The sequence below is a fragment of the Anopheles merus genome, unplaced genomic scaffold (assembly GCF_017562075.2).
Source record: "Anopheles merus strain MAF unplaced genomic scaffold, AmerM5.1 LNR4000196, whole genome shotgun sequence".
In the NCBI taxonomy this organism is placed as follows: Eukaryota; Metazoa; Arthropoda; class Insecta; order Diptera; family Culicidae; genus Anopheles; species Anopheles merus.
The window spans coordinates 36,036-63,756 of NW_024427776.1; the positions used below are offsets into that span (position 1 = coordinate 36,036).

At 41.1% G+C, this 27,721-nt stretch overlaps 1 protein-coding gene across 1 annotated transcript; it reads right to left on the bottom strand.

Annotated features, from left to right (window-relative positions):
• Nucleotides 1-1,910: 1,910 nt before the first annotated feature.
• Nucleotides 1,911-6,073, bottom strand: LOC121601828. The gene is made up of 3 exons (XM_041930629.1): nt 4,564-6,073; nt 2,812-3,764; nt 1,911-1,916 (listed from the first exon to the last, which is right to left on the bottom strand). Exons 1-3 carry the CDS (start codon nt 5,786-5,788, stop codon nt 1,911-1,913), a joined length of 2,184 nt encoding a protein of 727 aa, XP_041786563.1. The 5' UTR covers nt 5,789-6,073.
• Nucleotides 6,074-27,721: the final 21,648 nt, after the last annotated feature.

The following is a 27,721-nucleotide window of genomic DNA, read 5'->3' on the forward strand; positions in this document are numbered from 1 at the left end:
TGGTGGTTTACATACCTTTGTAGCTCTGGCTTGAAGTTGCTGGAGATACTCTGGGTACCATCTTGCCCAAATCGATTGCATAAGCTTTTGCGTATGCCCCCAGTGTGTTAAGCGGTTGTCCGGAATGTGCTTGACGTCTACCTCAGGCACCATTTGAAAGTTAGATCCAGTGATGAAATGGCCCGGAGTTAATACGTCGAGATCATCAGGTGAATTGGGAATAGGAGTGAGTGGTCGCGAATTGAGGCACATTTCAACACGTGCACATAGCGTCAAGAAGTCATCGTATAGCAGGGTTGACGATCCTAGCTCCTTTAGTAGATGTTGCTTTGCTGATTTTACCGCGGCTTCCCAAAGCCCACCAAAATGAGGAGCTCGCGATGGAATGAACTTCCATGTTATCTCGTTCACAGCACACCAGTTGAAAATTATCTCTCGCGATTTGGGATCGGTTTTCAATTGTACATATAGTTGATGGAGAAGATTTGCTGCACCCTTAAATGCTGTGCCGTTGTCTGAATGTAACTCCTTGACCCTTCCACGACGTGAGATGAATCTTTGCAGCGCGGCAATAAAGGCTTGGGTAGTTAAGTCGCTAACTACTTCGATGTGTACTGCTCGCGTCGCAAAACAGACAAAGATCGATAAATATACCTTCCGTGGTATTGTCTTCCGAGTTCCAAACTTTACAAAAAAGGGTCCACAGTAGTCCACTCCTGAAATTGAAAACGGAGGCGCTGGAACTACTCTGCTGCTGGGTAGGTCGGCAATGGTCTGAGTAATAAATTTTGGATGTTTCTTAAAGCACGTAACGCATCGATGATACACAGATCGAATCAAGTTTCTTGCACCTATGATCCAGTACCGTTGTCTTAACGAGGCGAGCATTTGTTGTGGGCCCGCATGTAGTTGCCTTTTGTGACAGGCTTCAACCAGCATGAGCGTCAATCGATGTTTCGCTGACAACACGATTGGGTTCTTTGTGCACAATGGAAGGTTTGCTAAATTAAGTCGTCCGCCGACCCGAATTAATCCATCTTTTCCTAATACTGGGTTAATCCACCTCAACTGCGATGATCGTGAGATAAAGCTTCCATTCGTCAAAGCATGTAGTTCGTCTGGGAACATTTGTTGTTGATGTAATAAACATAAGTTTACTTCTGCGAGATGTAATTCCGCCGTCGATAACCATTTGGGATTAGTATCTTCAGGAAATTCTACACAAACCTTCGCTCCTTTACGATGTCTTGTTTTGACTAGCAGCCGGCAACAGTATGCGAAAACGCGTCGAAGCTTAGTACATGATGAATATTTGGCAAATAATTCATCAGAGAATGTTGCTGCAACGGCTGCTAATGCCAACATGGTTGTATTGCGACGTTCTTCTAGTATGTCGGCATTCTCGCAAGGAGTAAAATGACCTGCTGGCCATTGATCTTCTGGTAAAGAAAGCCATGATGGTCCAAACCACCATCTCTCTGTGTCTAATAGATCCGTTGGATCTAAACCTCGGGAGATATAATCTGCTGGATTATCAATCCCCGCTATATGTTTCCATTGGTTAATGTTCGTAGCGTCTAATATTTGTGTAGTACGATTTGCTACGAATGTCTTCCATCGACATGGTGATGCGTTTAACCAGTGCAAAACTGTGGTAGAATCGCTCCAAAATATAATCTTTGTAGGATTGAATCTTAATGCAGTCAATAATTTGCCATAAAGTTGCACACTCAATAATGCAGCACACAATTCAAGCTTGGCAATGGAATGATGAGTTTTAACAGGAGCCAATTTAGACTTTGCCACTAGTAGATGAATTGAAACCCCTGACTCTGAAGGAGCACGTATGTAGCAACAGGAACCGTAAGCCTTTTCGGAGGCATCGCCAAATATATGAAATTCGCATTTGTCTAAACCTGCATTCCCAAAAACGTAGCGTGGAATGTTTAAATTCTCCATAATATGAATCGTTTGTTGAAAGGCCTTCCAAGCATGTTGCAGTTTCGTTGGAAGATGAACATCCCAATCAATAGGTTCACCAGTAATTGGGTCGATAGATGTCCAAGCCTGTTGCATTAGTAACTTCGCCTTACACACAACAGGTCCAACCAGCCCCAGAGGGTCAAATATTTTAGCAACAGCTGATAGAAGTGTGCGTTTGGTAATAGTTGGAGGCAATGAGACATTCTTGAAATTGTAGCTGAAATTATCGCTTCCAGGGAACCATACAAGTCCCAGAGTAGTGATAGCAGGATCAGTTCCTAGATTGTGACAACGTGGGGTTGCTAAATCTTCATCTGCGATATCGTCTAGGACGCGTTTCGAGTTCGATGCCCACTTTCGTAGAACAAACCCATACTGCTGTAATAAGTTGGATACGTTTTTCTGCAACGTAGCAGCAGACTCCTCATCATTAGCACCAGATAGAAAGTCGTCGACATAGAAATTGTTCGTGATGGCTTGTGCTTCGATTGGGTATTTATCAGCTGCGTTGAGGGCAATTTGCTTTAAAGCTCGGGTTGCTAGAAATGGAGCAGAAGCTGTTCCATAAGTAACGGTCTTTAATTGGTAGCTTCTAAGCTCTTCTGCAGCACTTGGACGCCATACAATTCTCTGTAATGGCTGATCATCAACATGTACCATAACCTGTCGATACATTTTTTCAACATCTGCACTAATAGCGATTCGATGGGTACGGAAATGAGCAATCAGCGAGAAAAGATCTACTTGAACAGTTGGACCAACTTGAAGCGCATCATTTAAGGAGTACCCTGATGTAGTTTTGCACGACGCGTCAAAAACTACTCTTACTTTCGTCGTTGAACTGGACTCCTTCAACACTGGATGATGCGGTAAATAACAATGGACCATACTATCATCTACAGGCTCTGCAAGTAATTCCATGTGTCCCAACTCTTCGTATTGCTTTAGGAACATTCGATATTGCTCGTATACCTCAGGATTCTTCTGTAGTCTACGTTCGGTGTTGAAGAATCTTCTTTGTGCTATACTTTTGGACTCCCCTAGACTGATTCTTGATGTTTTTACTGTCGGCAATCTGACCACTAATCTTCCTTCGTTGTTGCGAGAAGTAGTTTCGGAGAAGAATGTCTCGCAAGGATCTTCGTCTGAAGCCGAGGAGGAGGATGGTAAAGCATCTATCTCCCAGAATCGCCGGATGGTCGATTCTAACGTGTCCTGACGCACAACTGCATTTGTTGACACGTGACGATTCTGGCTTGTTGCTGAAGTCGATCCAGCAACTGTCCATCCAAACTTAGTATTTACAAATACTGGCTTATCAGACCCAACACCGATTCGTTCATTCATGTGAATGGCCCAGAATGCCTCTCCACCGATAACTAGATCAATCTGGCCTGGCTTGTAGAAGAATGGATCGGCTAGTACTAATCCTTCGATTTTCCATTCATTTGTATTCACCTCCATAGTGGGAAGCTGTGCGGTAGGTGAATCTAAAACGAGAAAATTTAGCTTTGTGCTGAATCGCTGCGTCTTGGATGCCACGATCACATCTACTGCTTCATGAATATGATTTTCTCGTTGGCCAATACCTAAAATAGATACGCTAGCAGAACATTTGCGATTAGTTAAACGATTTGCAAGAGCCGTCGAGATGAAATTGGACATCGAACCAGAGTCCAAGAATGCTCTCGCATCAAACGTTCTTCCATTATCATCTACCACCTGTACCAACGCGGTTTGTAGTAAAACAATAGTACTTCCCGATGCGGCAGTAGTTGCAACTAGTGTTGGGTAAAGTGCTGCTGTGCGCACTGTGCGCACAGCACACCATACTGTGCGCACAGCACAGCACAGTGCCTTAAGTGCTACCACAGTGCTAGCACTTTCGCACAGTGCTAGCACAGTGCTAGCACTTCCGCACAGTGCTAGCACTTTCGCACAGTGCGCTCTCTGAGCACAGTGCGAAAGTGCTAGCACAGTGCTAGCACTTTCGCACAGTGCGCTCTCTGAGCACAGTGCGAAATGCTAGCACAGTGCTAGCATTTTCGCACAGTACGCTCTCTGAGCACAGTGCGAAAGTGCTAGCACAGTGCTAGCACTTCCGCACTGTGCTCAGAGAGCGCACTGTGCGAAAGTGCTAACACTGTGCTAGCACTTCCGCACTGTGCTCAGAGAGCGCACTGTGCGAAAGTGCTAGCACTGTGCTAGCACTTTCGCACTGTGCTCAGAGAGCGCACTGTGCGAAAGTGCTAGCACTGTGCTACCACTTCCGCACTGTGCTCAGAGAGCGCACTGTGCGAAAGTGCTAGCACTGTGCTAGCACTTCCGCACTGTGCTCAGAGAGCGCACTGTGCGAAAGTGCTAGCACTGTGCTAGCACTTTCGCACTGTGCTCAGAGAGCGCACTGTGCGAAAGTGCTAGCACTGTGCTAGCACTGTGCGAAAGTGCTAGCACTGTGCTAGCACTTCCGCACTGGTTCCAAGTGCGCACTGTGCGCACAGTGCGCACAGCACACTAAAGGCAATGTGCGTGTGCGCACAGCACACTTAATTGTGCTACTTTACCCAACACTAGTTGCAACCACAATGTTATCTGGAGATGGATTTTGCACAATCTGATCGACATGTAAGAGTGTGTGGTGGCGCTGATGACACTTGTGGCATTTAAATTTCGAGCTACATCGCAGGGCTATATGTCCAACTCGAAAACAATTCCGACACAGCTTATTCGATGTGATAACCTCCTCACGTTGAGCTACTTGCATTCCTTTAAACATTTCACATTGATGTAAGTAGTGTTGTTGTGCACATGCATAACAGCGGAGGATAGCGGGTGGCACGGTGCTAACACACACAATACCCTTATGCTGCTTCACGCCGGCTACCTTGCCCACACTCGATCTTGATACTTCATAGGTCGATTGAACTGTTGCACTAAGGATTCTCAGCCGTCTTTGTAAAAACTCTTGCAACTTGGTATACACATCTTCCTGATCCTTACTTGTATACTCTTCCCAAGCCAATAAGGTTCTACCATCCAACTTATAGAACAACAGACTACACAGCGGTGTATCCCATTGTCGTATGGGCTCTTTCAACGCACTCATTCCTTGGGTCAGCCTAGTAAATTCATCGAAAACCCGGCGTAACTCTTCAGTCGACTCGCCCTTCATCGGCAGAATGGCATGCAGGGCCTTGAAATATTCACGCCTTAGTGCCCTTTTGTTATCATACCTATCTAATAGCGCTTGCCACGTTATGCTGTAATTGTCGGCTGTAAGCTGCACATGCTGGAAACGTTTTGCCACTTCACCCTTTAGCACTGACAACAAGTACTGCAGCTTCATTACGGAAGGCATGTCCTCTGCCTCATCGATCATGGACACAAACCGATCCTTAAAACTGAGCCAATCCGTCGTGTTGCCATCGAAAGTTGGCAAATCCAGCTTAGGTAGACGTAAATTAGCCAGATTCGTGCCTTTCCCCGTATCCGTGGCATCCAGATCAGAGACTGCCATGGTTTTACGTGACGTTAAAAAACCCTTAGCTGCACAATACCTGTCATAAAACGCGTTCCGTGCGTCGAACAATTCGTTCAGCTGCTTATCATCTTCCTCGTACGATTCCAGCTTTAACTGAGCCGCTTCATACGCCTTCCAAACTGCTTCCAAACTGGATAACCTCTCTGCCAGTTGATTCGCCTTCTCCTCGTTGAACCCGTTAATAAACTCTTCTGTTGCTCGCATCTGGGCTCGGGATCGCAGCGTCACAATCGTCGCTTGGGTTTTCTTCGTTTCTGTAGCCATCTCACCAACCAGCAAATATTCAGCAGACTTTTTTTCTCTACAATACAGAGTGTATTAGAAGCATGTGCTTCACTTCACTTACGCAACGCGTGATTGAGGTTAAGAACCTCGATACACAAAATTTTACAGTTTTTTTTTTATGTCCAGAAATCCGGTTCGAAGGACCAATGATTGCGCAGGATACTGCTTTCGGAATTTCTGGTTTATTAAATAAAACTGTAACTAAATGTGTCTTACTCTGTTTTTTACTCTCGTTTTATTCACTTGGATTTCACCCTTTTTCCGCTATCTCTTGTGATCATCTGTCAAAAAAAACACGCGGCTTCTCTGCAGTGTTAAGTCCGTGCTCTTGTTCATTGGCTTGCAGCGCACACATCAAATCTATATACCTCTTAGGATCATGCCGCGCTCTGACTGTTGTGTTGTTATCAGACACAGCATGTCGAGTCTGCTGTGTATTAACCCTAGCGTTAACACTTCCCCTTGATTTTAGAGCATGAGGCTTGACGTGTTTGTTGCGTGCAATGAGCGGAACTTCAACTAGTTGAGGAAAAAGCGATCGATTGTAGACTGGTGCAGGTGCGGAGATGAAGCGCGGTGTTTTTGGGGCGGTCCAGAAACAAGTGTTGAGTTGGGTGCTTCCAAGGTATCATTCAGGGGGGGGGGGGGTGACACTGTTGTGATGATGTTGTTTCAGGACCAGGTGGAGTAGACGTGTGTGCTGCTAAACGGTGAATCGTTGTTGGTGTGCGTGTGGTGTAGCGGTGATCAGTACTAGTAGCTGGTGTGCGTGTTGTAAAGCGGTTTCGGGTGGCTATAGGAGATGAGGTTTGGTGGTCGTGTTGACGGGATGGAAAAAATTCACGTACACCGATACCGACGGGCCAAGTGGATGGTGTGAGTGCCGCATCTCGAAGGATAGCCGGGACTCTCACTTTGAATGAAAGCCAATTCATGCTGTCCACACTAACCCCTACTCTCAGCAGGCAATACGCTATAACGTCATCGGTGGCTAAGCGACACTTTACAGAAGCGACCACTTGTTCCACAGTGACGGCCGTTGATAAGCGGGATAGGCGGATCCAGATCCTATCTGTGAATGGCTCACGAGGTGCAGCTTGAAGCGGTGATGATAACGGATCGGTTCCCACCAGTTCATGCGGTTGTGTAGGTGCCGGCTGGAGGGCAATCGTGGTATTGGTGTATGCGTTTGGCGATGACGCGGCACAAAGGATGTTACCGCGATTGTTTACAATTCTGTTTACACCAGGAGATGCCGAATCCTCGATTACGCGCCTCCGCTTTCTACCAGTAGCCGGTCGAGGATCAGGATTCCGAATGTGAGGCGTGGATGCAGTTTGAAGGAGGGTAAAACCACTGCGAACTTCGGCGACAATAGGCTCAACGAGCTTGCCGATAGCTGCTACAGCTGAGGTGAGGGCGGCTTGGAAACCGACCTGGGCGCCTATTTCTTTTACCGAACGGTAGCGCGGATTTTTAAGAATGTTAGTGCAGCCAATGCAGCTCCAGTGCAGGTCGACATTGGACAATACTGCGTCAATCAGCTCGGGGGGCAATTTGAAACAGCCGCGGTGGAACGTAGGGTCACAATATGCACAACAGATGATGCAGCCGGTGGCCTCTAGCGGTTCAGCACACGAGAAGCAAATAGCCGCCATCGCGAAATCACGCGTACTCACAGCACAACACTGCTGAGCCGAGCAGGAAAAAACAGCAGGAAACCACCGGTGCGGTGTAACTAAACAATTCGCCAACACGCAACGATGATGTGAAGCAGTTTAATAGTCCGTAGAATAGGCAACAATGCGATGCGACGCAGAAAACACAACAAAATTACTGAAAAATCACGGAGCGCGACGAATGTGCGGCCGCACAGTTTAATGTCAAACGTCAAAAACAAAAAAAAAATGCTTACCATTCTAAAAAGCGCCGACATCGGATTCGACTGATGATAATTATTTATTACCTGGTGCGTCTGATTTCCACTGGTTCTCGGGAAGTGTCGCCGTTCTCGGTCTGCAGTAGAAGGCGAGCCTATTGATGCATCCAGATCGTGTAGAAGCGCGTGATGTCGGTATGCACAATCGTTGATTACACAACGAGAGCGATTTTTGCACGATCGCCAATTGTGCTTCTCCAGGCAGCTAAAGCACACCGATAGCTCACGTGCTCGCCTCCATTGATCCTTTACCGGCAGTCCTCGAAAATTAGTGCATGTCGACAATACATGCCCCGCGACGTTACAGGATACACACTGTCTTTCAGCCGCGCTGGACGTTGTCACTCCATCTGGATCCACGTGCGCGTGGACGTAGCCCTTCGTAGGCCTTCCCTTGCTGGTCCCGCGCACTGAAGGAGAGTCAATCGTCGTCAGCCTCGCAGCGTCTTCGGCCAAATCCTCCATGTAGTCGCTGAATGTGGACAGATCCACCGATGTCATTCCGCGGATGTGATGCGACCAACGCAACCGTTGATCCGTTGGTAACTTGCCGACCACCTCTTGCAGCAAGAGCGGGTTGGTGATATGCGCACGTTCACCAGCCGCAACCATATGGTCCACCATACACTGCACTGCTTCCCCATACTCGACTAAACTGTCGAGCTTGTCAGTTTGGAGCGCCGGAATCTTCCGCACCTTCTCGATTAATGTTTTAATTAAGTGCACCGGCCGTCCATATTTGGAACATAGCTTCTCGATAACCTGTGGAACTACGTCCGGTAACACCAATCGACTCCGAACAGCTACGAGGGCAGGTCCTTTCAGACACCTTTGCAGGCGCAGCATATTCTCCCAATTCGAGTATCCACATCGCCTGGTAGTATACTCGTAGTGCGATATAAAAATCGGCCACTCAGCGGGATCACCAGAGAAAACTGGGAGCTCTTTGGAAACCATGTGCCGCGCAGCCTCTTGTCGTGGAGTTAGATATGGTTCTTCTTCTTCTTCTTCTTCTTCGCTGCGTTTCACTGTTCTCTTTTCAGTCTGAAAAGAGTTAAGTTGTGGTGAAATTGAAAAAGACTTATTTTCTCCAAACCCGAGAAGTGCCTCTTCCTCCTGCACGAACTTCAGCTGCAGTTCAAGTTCCATGCGTCGTTTCTCCACCTCCTATCGCTGCTTCAGCACGGCGAGTTGACGTGCCACGTCATCACTTGCCACATCCAGGTTGAGGTTAGGACACGATCCCCTGTGCACGAGGTTCAATGAGCCAGACCTTTTACCTCCATCGGCCTCATCGAGCGACGAAAGCGGCCGCCTCTTTGGTGTCATGACCGGGCGCACCCCGCCTGCCGTCGCGACATCCTGGGTGAGGTTATGCACGGGTCCCCCTGCCACGTGGGTCGATGTTCCTGGCCACATCGAGCGATAAAAGCGGCCACCTCTGTGGGTTTGTAACCAAGCGCGCCCCGCCATCCGTCGCTGCTTCCAAACTAAGGTTACGAACGAGATCCCCATCCACGTGTTTCGAGGTTCCTTCCTTGGGCTCCTTATTGCCCTCGCGTGGCGATGATTGCTCTCTCAGCGTCTTCCTGGCACACTCCTCGCACAACCACTCACATTTCTCCACGGCTTCTACGGATGCCGTTATACCGGCACACGAGAAATGCCACCACGCATCACATTCATCGCACTGCACGTACAAAGTGTCGTCAACCTGGTTACCGCAAGCCTTGCAACCACGTGCTTTCTTCGGTCCCATTGTTCTTCACTATTACACTTAACGCACTGAAGAACCCTTTTTTGTAGGCAAAAGAGTGTAAGCATAAGGAGGCGCGTGGTAGGCATTTGTGAGTTCAACTTTAACAATGACTTTATATGCAAGCAAAAGATTCACAAAAGTTGAACTATGTGTACTTAAGCAAATCTAATCCAATAAAGCAAAGTAAGGCTGCGCTATGGCACCAATAGAACACGACATCCGACTCGAACAAACCCATATAATCATATGGAGGTGCACTGTCAGACACAAACAAACAAACAAGACAAACATGTCAAATCCCATACATATTTCATGATCGATGTCGTGTTCGATTGGTGCTAGAGCGCCGGGTAAGAAAAAAACCCTTGGCGTCTAAAAAGTAACAGATGTGTGCGCTATTTATCAACTGCTAGCCTCTTCTAGTGCTAAGGTAAGTGTTGATCTAATCCTATGTGCTAAACTCTCCATAGTAATACATACTACTTACATTTATTATTGTTTCATTCAGCCCCCGATGAGGACGTCATTACTTAACAGAAGCCAGCTCAACACGCGCCGCACGGATGGTACCCCGAGCGCGGTAGGAGGAAGGAAGAACGAGAGGAGGAAGAACGGTAAATTTGGAAGGGGGAAAGCGTTCTGCCGTCTACAAAGTGGGAGTATGCCAAAACACATGTGCGAAGGGAGAGAGATATTATTCAATAAACAGCATGCGAATGTGAGCATAAAGCAAATGTGAACAGCCTCATAATTTCTATAAGCAATCCGAAAAAGGGGGCGGAGCAAACACATTGGTATGCGTGAGCGGCTGACGCAACCAGACGGATGGTTCGGGCGCCTGTGGCGAAGCTCTCGACAAGCCTGCACACGAGAACTTCGTGGAGAGCTTTGTAGAGAGCTCAGATTACACAGGCTGCGGTTTTTGCGTCCTTGGGTGTGGTGTTCATCGCGTTCCGGCCACGATCGGGTTCGCCCGATCATTTCTACTCTCGCTGCACATTTCGCCCGTATTGCTTTTCGCCCGGTTTGGTAGATACCGTTGCAGGGCTCGCCTAAGTTCTTTTTGTAACACGGAGCGATGGTTCGATGCTGTAGTGTAAGCGAGACAACACGATGTGACGAGCAGCTCCAAGTTGTTGAGCTCGCTGAAAGAAAACACACACATTCACAGACGGCTCAAAGCACGGTATTTGTATTGGTGTTAGTGAAGCGCGCGTGTAAAACAGAATGCGAACTCTCATCGCAGCGCGTTTCTCCTTGCTTCCTCAAGCTTCCTCATACCCCTCGTTTGAATCACTCAAAATTTGGGGTCTCATTGTTTGCGTGGCAGTCATCATCCGATATACGCTATCACACCAGACCGAGCACAATGGCGTATCTCGAGTTTTCGTGTATAGCGGATTCCTATGGAAAAATAGTTTACACTACCTGTTCGAGGGTTGAAAAATATCGCAACAGAGTTTTGCATTGATGTTTTTTGTTCTTAAACATGTTTTTTGCCCTGTGGATAATTGCTGTATATCATTCAAAACTTGATAACTAACATTATCAATATAATCAACAACGAAATAATTAACACCAATAACAGCTCGGACAATTTTAAACGAGACTTTAAAAAAATAAGAAACTAGCATTAAAGACCACAGCTCACGTTATCATATCTCATTATCATTATCATATCATTATCTGCATATAAAAGACAACAACAAATCGTTCCCACTGCACACGGAACAATAAAATCAAAAGCACATCAAAACGGCAACAGGTGCCATACCGACATTCAGCGGTAGAGATGACGAAACCGGGGCGATGCTAGCTTCGTTATAAATGTTAAAGTAAACCGTCGATGAACAACTTCTTCTTCTTCATTAGCACAACAACCGTTGTCGGTCAAGGCCTGCCTGTACCCACTAGTGAAGTGAGCTTGGCTTTCAGTGACTTATTGTTACCATAGCAGGATAGTCAATGGGAGCACGGTCTATTCGGGGCTTGAACCCATGACGGGCATGTTGTTGAGTCGTGCAAGTTGACGACTGTACCACCAGACCGGCGGTCGATGAACAACATCGTCGCATAATGGTGCAAGTTGTTCAATCGAAACTAGAGGGTAAGGGAATAAAAATCGTAGGTACAACGGTTAATAGATTCGACGAAATATTAAACAAAATCAAGGCTCATATTAGAAAAACCGAATCACCAGAAGATATAGTCACATATATACACGATGTCATTGTCGGTGCGGATGTAATTGTCGAGAGAGTGAAAATCCAGCAAGCATTTCACATCATACCATCATACATATCAAAATACCAGTAGAAGGTATACTAGGTAGAGATTTTTTCATAGACCATCGATGTATAATAAATTACAATACCTGATTTTTTTTCTGTAAAACATGATGGAGAGTTTTTGGAGACGCCAATTGAAGATACCATCAATGGCAAAACACTCATACCTACCAGATGCGAAGTATTTATAATCATATTACATGAATTAGTTAGCATAAAAAACCTATTTTTAAGTGTTTTTACAGTTATGGCACGACCCTAAATTCGTTTTTGGTAATAATCCGTGTAATACTAGCTTTAAAAATTTGAAAAAAATATATAAAGTTGTGAACAAGTGTTTTGCACAATTCAAATATCCACTGTTTTCATGTATCTCCTCCGTAAAAAACGGCACATTGAATTATATTTTTAATATGAAGAAGTAAATCCTTGCATACAAAATAATATGGACGCTCGGGTAGAGCAAGGTAGGGATAAGGATGTAAATTTTGTGATTGCGACAACGATTAACGGTAAAATCTCAGAAAGAAAATTTGAAACGATCGCAAAAGATATCCGTACCTTGTACGGGTGCAAGAGTGATAAGCTTAGCTTTATCATTCTGAATGTAGTATCGCTGATCATTCTTGCACTCGCGCACGGTGTGGCTAGCTTTTGCTGTCCTGTGTCAACTTATTTCGTAGTGTGCGATCGATTTGACCGTTAAGTTTTGCACACTTCGTCAATGAAGCGACAGTGTGTGTTCAATTCCATTGATAAAGCCGATCACTGTTGCACCCGCGCACGGTGTGGCTAGCTTTTGCTGTCCTGTGACAACTTCTTTCGTAGAGTGCGATCGATTTGACCGTTAAGAATTTTTGATATTTGATGGGCCCGAAGATCGTTGAACAGGTCAGAAGGGCCAAAACAGTACAAGAGATCGCACTAACACACAACAGCGTGTTAATAAACAGGGTCAGTTAATACCGCTTAGTTTACCAGTGCCAGTGAGTTTTTTTTTTCACAAATAATTGCAAGTCAGTGTTGCAAGCTGTGTTAGAAACATCCTTTGGTGCACCATCGATTAGTAAACAACCAATGTGAAGCTTCAAGTACTTAAGCCTAGAGCTGTGTAAGAACTTTTGCGGTAACGTTTGAATTGGTGAAAGTGATCGCGTTTCAGCTGTACAAGTACAAGTGCTGTGAAGTTTGTAAGAACGATCCTTTAGCGCGCCCGTGATTGCTTCAACTTTTGCGGTGACGTTCTGACTATTTCTAAGGTATCGAGTAATAGGTAAGGAAAAATTGATTGCTGTTTTAAAAGTATTAGTAAACTAGAAATACATTTGAATTGTGTCTTTTCCAGTTTCGCACTATGGCACTCTCAACCAGCGATGTATGACTGCATTACGTGAAATCTGAAGGTGGAGGTAAATGTCGTTACTGCCAACAGGTGGTGTCGTACACTAAGTGCTCAACATCTAACTTGAAACGGCATCTCAGTCGTAAACATCCTTCTGTTCCGCTGCATAGAAATAACCCTCCATCGACAACTGATTCTGAATTAGATTCACCGTTGGAATGTACCTCAGCAGAAAGAAACGTGAGCAGCCCAATGGCCAATTATTTTCCATCCAATAAGGCTATGAGCGCAGAATTGAAGAAAAGAAAATTGATACTCTATTGCTTTTAATGATATGTAAAGAGTATTGTTCAGGCACAGCCCTGTCACTTCATATCGTGCTTAACGAAACACGAACATTCTTCGTTCAATTTCGAGTGTTCGGCTCGATCGAGTAGTTTATAAATAACAGTGTATGTCGCGAATAAACTCTCTCTTCCAATTTTGCTGCACAACGAATAATTGCTGGTAAATATTAAAGGTTTGAAAGTTACACCGAAACGCGGAAAATAAATTATCCGAAATAGTGAGATTAAACAAGTATCAACCCTTTTCTGTGGTAGAAAACGAATATTTTTTTTCGCGTTTTGTTAAGGCTTTAAACCCTACCTACAAGAAAAAGTATTTCAAACGGTGCGTTACCAGTGCTTTATAACTATTCGCTCAAAGTCGTGCAAACCAAGTTACTCACAGCATCAACAATTTCTTTTACTGCGGATTGTTGGACAAGTATCAATAATGATAGTTTTTGTGCAGTTACAGCACATTATATTAACAGTAAATACAAACTGTGTTCACAGTTATTAGACTGCTCTGAGTTTTGCAAAAGTCACATCGGGAAGAATGTAGCTGATTTGATCACGAATATAACTGACTCCTTTAATATTACCAGCAAATTAGTCACTTTGGTTACAGATAACGCTAGCAATATGCTATCAGCTGCAACACTTTTAAATATTTCTCATCTCCCGTGTGGTGCCCATACCTTAAATTTAGTAGTTAAAGATGCACTTCCTAAGATTTCGTCTACATTAGAGAAAGTTAAAAATGTAGTCATGCACTTCAAAAAAGCTCAAAAGCTGCCAATAAGCTTTCTGAAATGCAAACGAATTTAAATCACCCTGAACTAAAACTAAAACAAGATTGTCCCACTCGATGGAATTCCACGTACGATATGTTAGATCGTATTAAACAAAATAGGATCCCACTAGCATCGTGTATTGCCACACTGAAAATCAAATCCAAGCTAGATAAAGACGATTGGTGGATCTTAGAACAGGCTACCAAAATCTTGAAGCTTTTTAACACAATTACAGTCGAAATAATGGCAGAAAAAAACAGTAACAATTTCAATAATGGGGTTTTTAACTAGGTCCTTATTGCAAAAAATGAATGGAAAAAGAGAAAAAGAAATATTTCATGAAAAGGTAGCTGAACGAGTAGACATACTAATATTTGGACTTGAAGACAGGTTCGAGGCAACAAATAATTTAGAAAATGTGTCATGTGTGTTTTTCCTAGACCGAAGATTTAGTGATGGGCAAAATGGGACCAACATACTCAAAGGTCTAACATATTACATGGCGACCGTGACAGGACGTCCACGTAAACGTGATGTCGTAAAACAGTGAAACAGTGAACACAGTGAAAAGTGAAACGTAAAACAGTGAAACAGTACGCAATGTGCTCTCCTCAATAATCGGGATTTTTTATAGCATAGCTGAGATGTATATATGTTGTTCGCTGATTTTAAATCTGAGTATATGGGAAAAGGGCAAAAAAACCCATACATAATGAGTGGCTCTATCGAGGCAGATTTAGTCAAAAGTATTAAATGGGTACTTTACATAGTAATAGAATCGATAAATCTGAGCTCGAAGAGGAGGTTAAAGAGGAGCTCCACGACACCGCAATTTCAATCCTGGTAGGCTCCATGGAGAATAACCTGCCACTAGAAGAAGTGCAACACCAGCTAGTGCGAGCACACTTACTGTGGTCAAGTGTTGTGAAATTGATCAATGGTAACGCTAAGAACATGTCAATGAAAGAATAGTGATTATAATTAAAAACCAAAAAAAAACAAAAAACAAAATAGATGTGAATAAAAAGACGTGTAAAAACTTAGTGTATTTGCGAGTACTCTTATGTTCTACATCAGATACTGTCGAGCAACTTTGGTTAAAGATGCACAGCATTAAGAAAACGTATGTTATCGGCGCAATGTATGTTCCTCTTGACATGGCAAATAACACGTCGGTTATTCATACAATCTGTTCAACTATTGTCGACGTAGCATGTAAAGATAGTGAAATGTGTTTGTTATTCGGGGACTTCAGTTTGTCAAACCTTAATTGGATACCCGATGAAACAAATCCACTTATGCTCCAAGTTGACTGCGAAAGCTCGAGGATCATGGACAACTGTCGCCTTCTTCTTGATTGTATGAATAGCAACGGACTGTACCAGATTGACAAAATTCATAATGCGTCGATTAACTACCTCGATTTGATCTTTGTATGCGACGATATCCTGCAACAATGCTCTCCACCGGCAATAACATCCTTCCCCATAGTTGCTATTGATTGCTATCATCCGCCTATAGAGTTGTGCCTGCCGAACGGCTTAGCCAAAGCAGAACATCATACAACATCACATCAAGAATCAGGCATGCTCGACTACAGTCGCACTAACTTTTCGATTCTAAATGATCTACTGCAATCCTCTGACTGGTCATTCCTTGATGGAAACCCGGACGTAAACCATGCACTCGATATGTTCAATCGGAAATTTACGGAACATTTATCTGCCTGTTGCCCTATAAAACGTCCACGACAGGGTCCACCGTGGGGTAATGCTCAATTACGCCGCTTAAAACAAAACAAATCTTCCTGCTATCGGTTTTATCAAAACAGTGGAACACAACAATCGAGATTGCGGTTCATCGCTGCACACAATGTATATCGAAGCTATAATAGACAACTTCACTCTCGTTTTTTGATCCGTATACAGTTCAGCTTAAGAAGAAAACCGAAAAAATGTTGGAGGTATGTCGACACAAAACGGAAAAACAGCTCCCTGCCAGCTATAGTTTCCTTTAATGGAACAACTTCGTGTACCAAAGAGGAAACCTGCAATTTATTTGCCGATCGTTTCATGAGTTCGTTTGCCACTGAAGCTCCTGGCTTCTCATTGGATGCTGCTCTCAACAACGTGCCCTCCGACGCTGTCGATGTTAATGTGCGTGACATAAACATCTCCAGAGACTCTGTTCTAAAGGCGCTCAAGCAGGTCAAACCATCCTATAACCCTGGACCTGATGGTATTCCAACCGCAGTTCTTGCCAAATGCAGCGAAGTTTTGGCCGGACCTCTGCTTCGTATCTTCACACTCTCGCTCAATCAGCGTATGTTTCCAGTAGCATGGAAATCGTCCTACATGTTTCCTGTGCATAAAAAGGGGGATAAGAGCTTAGTGAAAAACTACCGTGGCATTACTACTTTGCATACAGGTGCTAAGGTTTTTGAAGTCGTCGTCCAGAACACGCTCTTGAACTGTTGCCGCTCGCTGATATCAACATGCCAACACGGGTTCTTCCCTCGCCGCAGTGTGACCACCAATTTGGTGGAGTTTGTATCTCACTGCCATGCTGCATTCGCTTCGGGAGTCCAGATGGATGTCATCTATACCGACCTTAAGGCTGCCTTTGATCGGGTGAATCATCGCTTGCTGTTGGCGAAGCTTGCTCGTCTTAGATTCTCTACCCCTTTAGTGGAGTGGTTCGAATCTTACCTCACCAATCGTCGATATTGCGTCAAAGTTGAATGTATGACATCTAGGGAATTCGTGAGTTGTTCAGGCGTGCCACAGGGTAGTAACCTTGGACCCTTGCTGTTTTCTCTTTTTTTCAATGACGTTACTACTGTAGCAAGGGAATCTGAATGTTTATTGTATGCGGACGATCTTAGACTTTTTTCTGTGAGGTGTTTTGGTGATTGTGTTGTCCTGCAAGCATCGATCGACTTTTTTCCGACTGCTGTCTGAACAACGACCTACAAATTTCTGTTGATAAATGTTTGTCCATGTCGTTTCACTGTTCTAATTGTCCAATAGTGTTTAACTACTGCATCTCCGGTACACAATTACAACGACACAGTGCGGTAAAAGACTTAGGAGTTACTCTTGACCGTAAACTTGACTTTCATGTGCACCATAACGAAATTATTGATAGAGCGAACAAAATGCTAGGATTTATACGCAGGCAGTCGAGAGAATTCTCCGACCCACATTGTCTTGTCGCACTCTACAAATCACTAGTCAGATCCATCTTAAAATACTCCTCAGTAGTTTGGTGCCCATCGTCGTCGTTATGGTCGAATGAGATTGAGTCAGTGCAGAAAAAATTCACCCGTTTGGTCTTACGGTTCACACCCTGGCGTAACGTAGCAGCGAGACCTAGTTATCATGCCCGGTGTTTAATTTTTGGACTTGAATCTCTCGCTACTCGTCGCGAAACGGCGCAAATCTTGTTCATGAAAAAAAATCATCCTAGGAGAGATAGATTCACCGGACCTTTTAGCTAGAGTTAATTTCCACGTACCTGGTCGTATTTTAAGAAAATTTAGGCTACTAAGAATTGACCAAACTAGACGTGCATAAAGCGATAATGAACCTTTGACTGCGATGGCTATCCGATTTAATGCGCACTATGACTCTTTCGACTGGAATTCCCTAGGTTAACCTGTTTTTCTTTCTGTGATACTCTTTGTTATTTATTTTGTGCTGATGTTACATTGTACCATGATGCTTTATGTTATTATAAGTTTAGTTTATGAGATTAGTGATAAGGCCAATGATGGCCAATCACTTAAGATTTACAAATAAACAAATAAACAAATAAACAAATGAAAATGACGCACGCAGAAATGGAGAACCAACTGAACGAACTATTGGCACAGTTCGGTTCTAGAGCTCGAGCAGTACAGACGTAGATGCAGAGTGCTCAGCGAAATAAAAAAAAAGACAAGTGTGCGTTAAAAATACTAGCGTGTGGCAGACCGGCACCATGTCGGCAACGGGACAATTTAGCATTAAGCTGGACTTTTCTCATGTCCCAAACAAGCCAACAACTAATGAAGTGATTGACTTCATAACCGGGAAACTTGGAATATCGATGATACAGGTGAACAGAATTCACCTCCGGACGTCGTCCGTTTCATGTCACGTAGACATCAAGGAGCAAAGTATTGCTTTGGACATCGTAGAAAAGAACGATGGCAAACACACTATTCAGTGTAAAGGTGTGGAATATCCCATACCAATTACTATGGACGATGGATCAACGATCGTGAAGATTCACGACGCTTCAGCGCAAGTTACAAACAGACACATAAAAAACCACATGCAGAGATACGGAGACGTTATCTGTGTTACCGAAGGTGTGTGGAGCGACGCTTTCGCATGTGCCGGTATTCCGAAAGGATATCGCTACGTTAGGATGGTAATCAAGAAACAAATACCATCTTATATCCATATCAACGGTGAAACAACTCTCGCTACCCATAGAGGACAGCAGCACACATGTCGCAAATGCGATCATCCCGTACACCACGGAATGACCTGTTTGAGCAACAGAAAGCTCAACAGCCAAAAAACAAACCTAATGGATAGGCTAAAATCGTACGCAGACGTAACGACGAGTGGGAACCAACAGAAACAAAATACACTAAATACAACAACTACGACGAATACAATCCCAGTGGAACAACCACCACAACCTCAACCGGGGACATCGGGACTGAAATTTATACCAATAAAACAAACTGATGCAATGACGAACGATAACAGCACCGTCACAGAGACAGCGGTTAATTTGGAGACCAATAAGGGGTACAGGTCACGATCGCCTTCGGTGAAAAGACAAGCTGATAAAAAACTGACTGATTTTATAACGGTAGAATCGAAACGAGGGCGAACGAGGTATACGAAATCGGCTGAAGACAATATTATAAAAGGTAGGAGACAATCTCGATAGATTCTAATTACTAACACAGCTGGAAAAAAACGATTCGACACATCGCAAAGTAAAAGATAATTTCGAAATGGCCAACACCACTACACATTCAAACACAACATAATTCAAAAAATCCTATCGTATAGGAAGTATCAATATCTGCAATATATCTAACACAACCAAAACAGACGCTCTTATAGCAACAGTAAAAAAGCTAGATTTAGATATAATATGCATGCAAGAGGTCAATGATTCGTCATTAGAAATGATTCAAGGCTATGAATTAATAACAAACATAGATGAACGACAAAGAGGGACTGCAATAGCTTTAAAGCAAGATATTTCATTCTCCCATGTAGAAAAAAGTTTAGACGGGAGAATTATATCCCTGTGTTTTGGCAAAACCAAACTAATTAATATCTACGCGCCATCTGGTAGCCAAAACAGAATACAAAGAGAGCGTTTCTTTCAACAGTCGTTAGCATATCACCTAAGACATCCCGTTGAAAATATAATTATTGCAGGAGATTTCAACTGCATTATTGAAAAAAAAGATGCACTTCGAACCTCGAACTATAGCCCAGCATTACGTAATGCAATTAATAATTTGAATTTAGTAGATACTTGGAATTTGTTAAAAAACGAACCAAAATTTACTTACATTACTTCAAACTCTGCTTCACGTATAGATAGGATCTATGTATCACGTAATCTAAAAGAAAATCTCCGCTCGGTTGACATTCACAGCGTTTCGTTTAGCGATCACCGTGCTTATGTCATACGATTAGCACTGCCAAATAATAATCAACAAATAATAACAAGGCAAAAGCTATGGTCATATAGGAAATATATTACAACACAAGAAATTCAAAACGAATTCAAAGAAAACTGGATAAGATGGACCAGGCAAAAAAAACACTACGGAAACTGGTTAACATGGTGGATAAAATATGCAAAACCAAAAATCAAAAGTTTTTTCCTATGGAAAACTAAAATGCATTACAAAGAATATAATCAAACGCATGATAGGTTACAATCTAGATTAAATGAATCATATTCGAAGCTTGTAAATAATCCTGATCAAAAAATAACTATAAATCGTATAAAAGCTGAAATGCTTACACTACAAAGAAAAATGACACAAAACTTTATCAAAGAAAACAATAACTACATTGCAGGAGAACCAATGTGTACATTTCATCTATTTGAACGAAGGAAAAATCGTAATTTCATTAAAAAACTCGGTTTAAATAATCGAACATTAGAAAACGAAAAAGAGATACTCGATGCCATTCAGGAACAATTCAAGCTAGTCTTTTCAAGCAACGATAATTGTTTAAATTCAACGCCAATTATTCCCAGAAAAATACCTGAGGCATGTGTGCTCAATAATGATCGAACAAAAGAAATTGAAACTGTAGAAATATTTCATACCATTCGAACAGCAACTAAAAATCGTAGTCCAGGATTAGATGGTTTATCATATGAGTTCTATGAAACATTTTTTGATATTATTCATAAGGAACTTAATCTTATAATCAATGAAGCTCTTGATAATGATATTCCACCCGAATTTGTTGAAGGAATAATTGTTTTAATACCAAAAAATAATAATACCTTCGAAATCGAAAACACTGCTCAACGCAGATTATAAGATTTTTAGTCGAATTTTGAAATTCAGAATGAAAAATATCCTTGACACACACAATATCCTAACATCTTCTCAGAAATGTGGCAACGGAAAAAACAATATTTTTCAGGCACTTCTTTCGATTAAAGATAGAATTATGAACCTCAAGGAAAAGAAAATAGCAGGAAAACTCATCTCTTTTGACAAGGAAAAGACATTTGATCGAGTCGACCATACATATTTGTATAAAACCTTGACGGCAATTGGATTTAAAGAAAACTTTATAACGCTCATCAAAAAAATTTACTCAGTATCTACTTCAAGATTGTACATAAATGGATCCCTCCAAGGAAAACTTCATATAAAAAGATCGGTAAGGCAAGGAGACCCCATGGCAATGCATTTATTTACCTCGTATAGAACCTCGTATTAGAAAACATATGCAACAGTCAGAATGATTTAGTCAACTGTTACGCAGATGACATTTCTATTATCACAACGGATCTTAATAAAATATTCAACATAAAAAAAGCATTCGAGGAATACGAAACTGAGTCAGGAGCAAAGCTTAACACAAACAAATCCCTGGCAATGGACATAGGAGTAGTCAATAATCAAAATAGAATCAACACAGAATGGATTGAAAACAGAGAAAAAATCAAAATCTTAGGGATTCTATTCACAAACTCATTTCGTTTGACGATGAAATTGAATTGGGAAGCGACAACACATAAGTTTGCTCAATTAGTAAGACAGCACAGAATGAGGGAGCTCAACATTCAGCAACGGGTCATACTAGCCAATACTTTCCTAACATCGAAATTGTGGTACATTGGATCAGTTATGACAATAAGCAAATAACATCTTGGGAGACTTACATTCTATCTGGGAATATTCATATGGTCAAATGGAGGGCCAAGAGTAAAAATGCAACAACTTGCTCTAAACAAAGCCAAGGGAGCTCTTAACTTGCTAATACCAGAACTCAAACTTAAAACATTATTGATCAACCGACACCTAATTGAAAAACAACACATGCCATTTACAAAAAGCTTCTTGAATCAAACAGAAAATCCACCAAACATTAAAGATCTTCCATCATTCTATCCTTGTTTAGTGCCAATAAGAACTGAACTAGCCTATTTAAATGATAGATATAAAAATAATCCTTCAGCAAAAGAAATTTACAAAAAAGTAAGGGATTCGCTTCCTCTACCACATATTCAATCTAAAACACCATCACTGCATTGGAACAAGATATGGCGTAATATTAATAATAACAAAATGAATTCAAAACAACGAAGCTACTATTATTTTTGGTAAATGAAAAAATTATGACAGAAGAAATTAAATTTAAATTCGGAATGAAAACAAACCCAACAAATGTGGAAGTATCGAAGATCTCGAGCATAAATTTAAAGATTGCAAAACTATTAAAAACATATGGATATTGTTTACACAAATAGTAAAGGACGAATTGAATATAAAACCAAATTTTCAAGAACTTATTAAACCAGATATGAATAATATAAACAAAGAAAAAAGAGCTAAAATTATGTCATTATTTATCAATTATTTAATATTTATTGATAAAGAGAATTTCACCAATAGCATAGGCAAAAATCAATTGAAAAACATAATATGTTAAACAAGAATTATTATAGATTTAAGCTAGCGAATAAGAAATTTCTGTTATAAGTGTTAATAAACTGTTCTTTGCTTTATATAAAAAAAATTGGTAAGAATCAGCTAAATAAGTGACGCGAGTAAAAAAGAGCGGTGGCAACGGTACTCATCAGATTTTGATATAGAAGAAGCCACTACGGACGTCATCCAAGAAATAAGTATGACGATAGACTTTTATTTCAACGTGGAAAATTTGTGAAAAATAGTTATTTTGAAAACCGATGTTGAAAAACTGTGAAAAATAGTTAACCGTGAAGGGGATGAAATCAAAAACAGTGATTGTGTAAGAAAACGGTTCCTTGATGTTTAAAATGTGACGGTCTTATAACAGACACACCGCCGTAACAGGTGATGCCCAAGTTAACGTAATAAACACGCTTGAAAAACACAGCCATGATCACGAAGAGCTCAGGAGTATCAATACAAAAATACACTAATATACAGTATAACAACAAATATATAATAACAGTAGAGTAATATATACAGGTTAATGACAATATAACAATATATTGTTAGTAATAACGACATATCAATATTTAGTAATACTAAAATGAGTCGCAAACGTACTCAACCGTCATCAATAAAAATGAATATGAAATGTCAGCATCAGTAATAAGAGAAGAAATAGAATTATGTATCAAGAACCTAAATAATGTCTTAAAAAATTTATAAAAAGGCCCCAAATATAAAAAGGATACACTGCTTAACAAATTAGAGCAGACTAAATCAAACTACAAAAATATAACAGATAAATTGGCAATTTTAGAGTATGCAATTTCAAGCGAAGAAATAATTTTTTTCCTAAACTGCTCAAGGAATATTTTTGGAGAGATCCACACAATCATAGCAACAAAATTAGAACAAGCATATACACATAAAATTAGTTTACCAGCTATAGTGTATGCATTAAAATTTACATCAAAATTAAAGGCGAAAATCAATACCAAAATGGCTAAAGTAAACATTAAATTAGGAACAACCCTCATACCGATGTATGATGAGTCCCCAGAAACACTGCATTCCTTCATCGACGCAATAGAACTATTCAATTCTATCACTAACGATGAATTTGCATCAGCTACCCAAGAACAAAAAATATGGCAGAAAATATAATTTCGCGTTTAGTCAAAACCCGACTCTCAGGTACGGTTAGACAAATAGTAAACGATAACCAAAATCTCTCAGAAATTATAACAACACTCAAGCAACATTGCGTATCCATGGTCACAACTGACCAATTAATTTCCAATCTTAAATCAATACAGTCAAAAGGGAACGTAGCCGAACTTTGCGACAATATTAGCAAAATAACAAACCAACTACGATCCCTATATATCACCGAAAACATTCCTGTAGAGACTGCAAATCGAATGGCCACAAAATAAATCAAGAAACAATGAAACGAAAATAATCCTAAAAGCAGGATCCTTCTCGAAGCTAAGCGAAGCAGTAACAAAATTTCAGGAAAATTAGAGTAATTACACACCAGTGCAGGTGCTCTACGCAAAGCCACAATACTTCAACCAAAACTTTCAGCAGAGAGGCAGGTACAACAGCCGATACAACGGAAGAGGAAACAATAATAGAGGAAATTTTCGAGGAAATTATCGCGGAAATTTTCGAGGAAATTCCCAAAGAAACCAATACCAAACAACGGCCAGTATCAAAGCCAGAGATTCCAAAGAAATCAGGGCTATAGAGGTACGAGTCTGAATAACAGACCACAGTTGAACGCTTACCTACAAGAATCAAGGCTAGTTGAAGCCCCAAACCAACACAATGAAACGAATATTTTTTTAGAAACCACAACAAAGTAGGATACACCATAAACGGAACCACTGACAACTACGTATTACTCAGGAGTGATATGTCGACGAGCGCGCTATCACTGATGGTAGATAGTGGTTCAGATATATCAATAATCAAAATTAACAGTATAAAAAACAACAAAGCATACAACCCTAACGAACAAAGCTACATACAAGGCATTGAAAAAGGGTCGTTTACAACAATATGAACAACAAACGGCTTTCTACAAATAGGTGGATATAACATTGCTGAAACTTTTCATATAGTTGACGAAAATTTCCCAATACAGGTAGATGGCATACTTGGCAGAGATTTTTTTTTGAAAACAATAATTCCCACATAGACTCATGGCTTCTTCACATTAAGATAAATTTTGAAATAATATCTATTCCTATCGCGAAAAACAAAAGAAATAAAATAATTATCCCTGCTAGATGTGAAAGCATAAAATACATAAATGAAATCAAAATAGATGAGGATAGTGTAATACTATCTCAAGAGATAGCCCCCGGAATTTTCTGTGCTAACTCAATCATAAATATAAACCGTCCATTTGTAAAGTTCATCAATACAACCGAAAATGATTTTGTATTACCTAAATCATTTCTCCCCAGTTTTGATCCACTGAAGTATTTTTATTATGTTTCCATTAAAGAGGCTAACAATAACAACAACAATCACAGCAACAACAACAGAAATCAAAAGCTTCAAGAGCAAATAACCATCAACACTAAAGATACTGATGTAACTAAAAAACTAATAGAGCTTTGCTCACAGTATAATGTTATTTTTTGCTTAAAAGATGACGTTTTAACTTGCAATAATTTTTATGAACAGAATATAACGGTAAATGACAATAAACAAATTTATGTAAAAAATTACAGAACCCCAGAATCTCAAAAAGAGGAAATAAACAAACAGATAAAATCAATGGTTGATGAAAACATAATTCTAAATTCTGTTTCACCATATAATTCGCCCATTTTTCCCATTCCCATTCCCGCCCAGGTTGGTCATAGACTATCGTCAGCTGAACAAAATAATTAGCCCCGATAAATTTCCTTTACCACGCATAGATGATATTTTAGATAAATTGGGCCGTGCTAAATACTTCTCAACGTTAGACCTACTATCAGGATTCCACCAAATTCCGTTAAACAAGGATTCAAAATAATACACTGCATTTTCAACAGATACAGGGCACTACGAATTTAATAGGATACCTTTCGGGCTCAATATTAGTCCAAATTCTTTTCAACGTATGATGTCCATCGCTTTAAGCGGACTACCACCACAATGTGCTTTCTTGTACATAGACGATATCATCGTCGTGGGGTGCTCTATCAATCAACATATAAAAAATTCACGCAAGGTGTTTGAAACATTGCGTGGTTATAATCTAAAGCTTAACCCCTCCAAATGCATTTTTTTAAAAAACGATGGGACATTTTTAGGACACAACATTTCGAAGGAAGGTATACAACCAGACAAGGAAAAGTACTCGATAATCCTAAAATATCCTGTACCACAAAATAGTGACGAAGTGCGAAGATTTGTCGCTTTTTGTAATTACTATCGTCGATTTTTCAAAAACTTCGCAGAAATAACACACCCTCTAAATCAACTGTTAAGAAAAAACGCCACTTTCCACTGGAACGAAATATGTCAAAAAGCTTTCGATACCCTTAAAAACCAATTACTATCACATTTTAAAATTTCCGGATTATACTAAAGACTTTGTTATTATAACCGACGCCTCTAAAATAGCTTGTGGAGCCGCACTAGCCCAAAAATACGATGATATGGAACTCCCCATAGCTCTCGCTATCAAAGCTTTCACGAAAGGAGAATCCAACAAGTCAACTATAGAACAGGAGCTAACTGCGATACATTGGGCAGTTCAGCATTTCAGACCATACATATATGGTAGGAAATTTAAAATTCGTACAGACCATCGCCCGTTGGTGTACTTATTCTCAATGAAAAACCCCTCATCAAAACTGACACAAATGAGATGGGATCTAGAGGAGTACGATTACGAAGTTGAATACGTCCCGGGAAAATCAAACGTTGTATCAGATGCTTTATCAAGAATTCCGGTCACATCGGAAAGATTGAACGCTATGCACATAGTTACCAGGGCTATGAAACAAAAGAAACAAGAAGCTGAGTTAATTCACATCAAGGAGCCTGATCAACTCCATGTATATGATGCATCAAATAGTTTAGAAGCATTCGATCTACCTAAACTAACGTTTCACCTGGACAAAAATAGAAAAACCCTATTTTTGAATATCTACGATTGTCAAATTATTTGACTACAACAAACTGCAATATTAGAATGGATGAGCCAACCCGATCCAGTAGCGTTACAGTTAGTTCACGTTAGATGGCGTGAGTTTGTCCAAACACATATATACATAGGGACAGGCACAACGAGCGGCATTCAGTCGCAAGAATTCATAAAAGCCAGTAATAAATTTTGAACTTTGTTTACAACGAATGTTAAAAATATTACTATTTCAATCTCCTCTCGAAATTTTACGACAACGATAAAAGATTTCGTAGCAGACTTGCCGAAGAGGAAGTACTCGCAATAAATACGAACATGAAAGAAGAATTAGAAAGGGTATTAAAAATCATTGATGGCAGGCCTGCCCAAAAAAATAAAATTGCTGAAAGATGCAAGAATAATGAAAAGATAACCCTTCGAGAGGTAAAACATATGTCACAATACAAGCTAATGATGACATTTTTAAATACGTTAGTAAAGAAGATTTTAAAAACATTGGCAACGCTGTTCTTAAGAACACTGCCGTAATAATCTATGACAAACCCGTCGAGGTTTATAAGAAAAATGATATCGACATGTTAATTAAAAGATACCACGACATGCCTACGGGAGGTCACGTCGGAATCAACAAACTATATAAAAAACTAAAATCGATTTATTCATGGCCGAACATGAAAAAAAAATTACAGACTATGTTAAACATTGTTTAAGCTGCAAAATAAACAAACATGCCATAGAGAACCCTTGCAATCGTTACAACAACGCCAAACAAACCTTTCGATGTAGTATCTATAGACACTATAGCACCTGTTTGGTTTTTTTCGTTAACCAACTTTATTACTACGCACTATAATCACGTACAGATAAACGGAACGGAAGAACCTCACGAGCGTACAGTTTGGCGGTCGGAATGATAAGAGAAAGACGATCGCTCGGTGCGATTGTTTATCTCTGCTCTGCTATCGGTGCGATCGTTTATTCCTGCTCTCCTATCGGTGCGATCGTTTATTCCTGCTCTCCTATCGGTGCGATCGTTTATCCCTGCTCTCCTATGGTTCGTGGTTGTTCGGTCCCTTCGTCTTACTACTCCCTATCATTTCTGATGCCATCTAGCGGA

Excerpts from the sequence above, each read along its gene's own strand:
- LOC121601828 (XM_041930629.1), bottom strand. The coding sequence starts at position 5,788 with ATGGCTACAGAAACGAAGAAAACCCAAGCGACGATTGTGACGCTGCGA. Across the intron at positions 3,765-4,563 it reads ATCTCCAGATAACATTGTGG|TTGCAACTACTGCCGCATCG; the intron begins TTGCAACTAGTG and ends ACCCAACACTAG.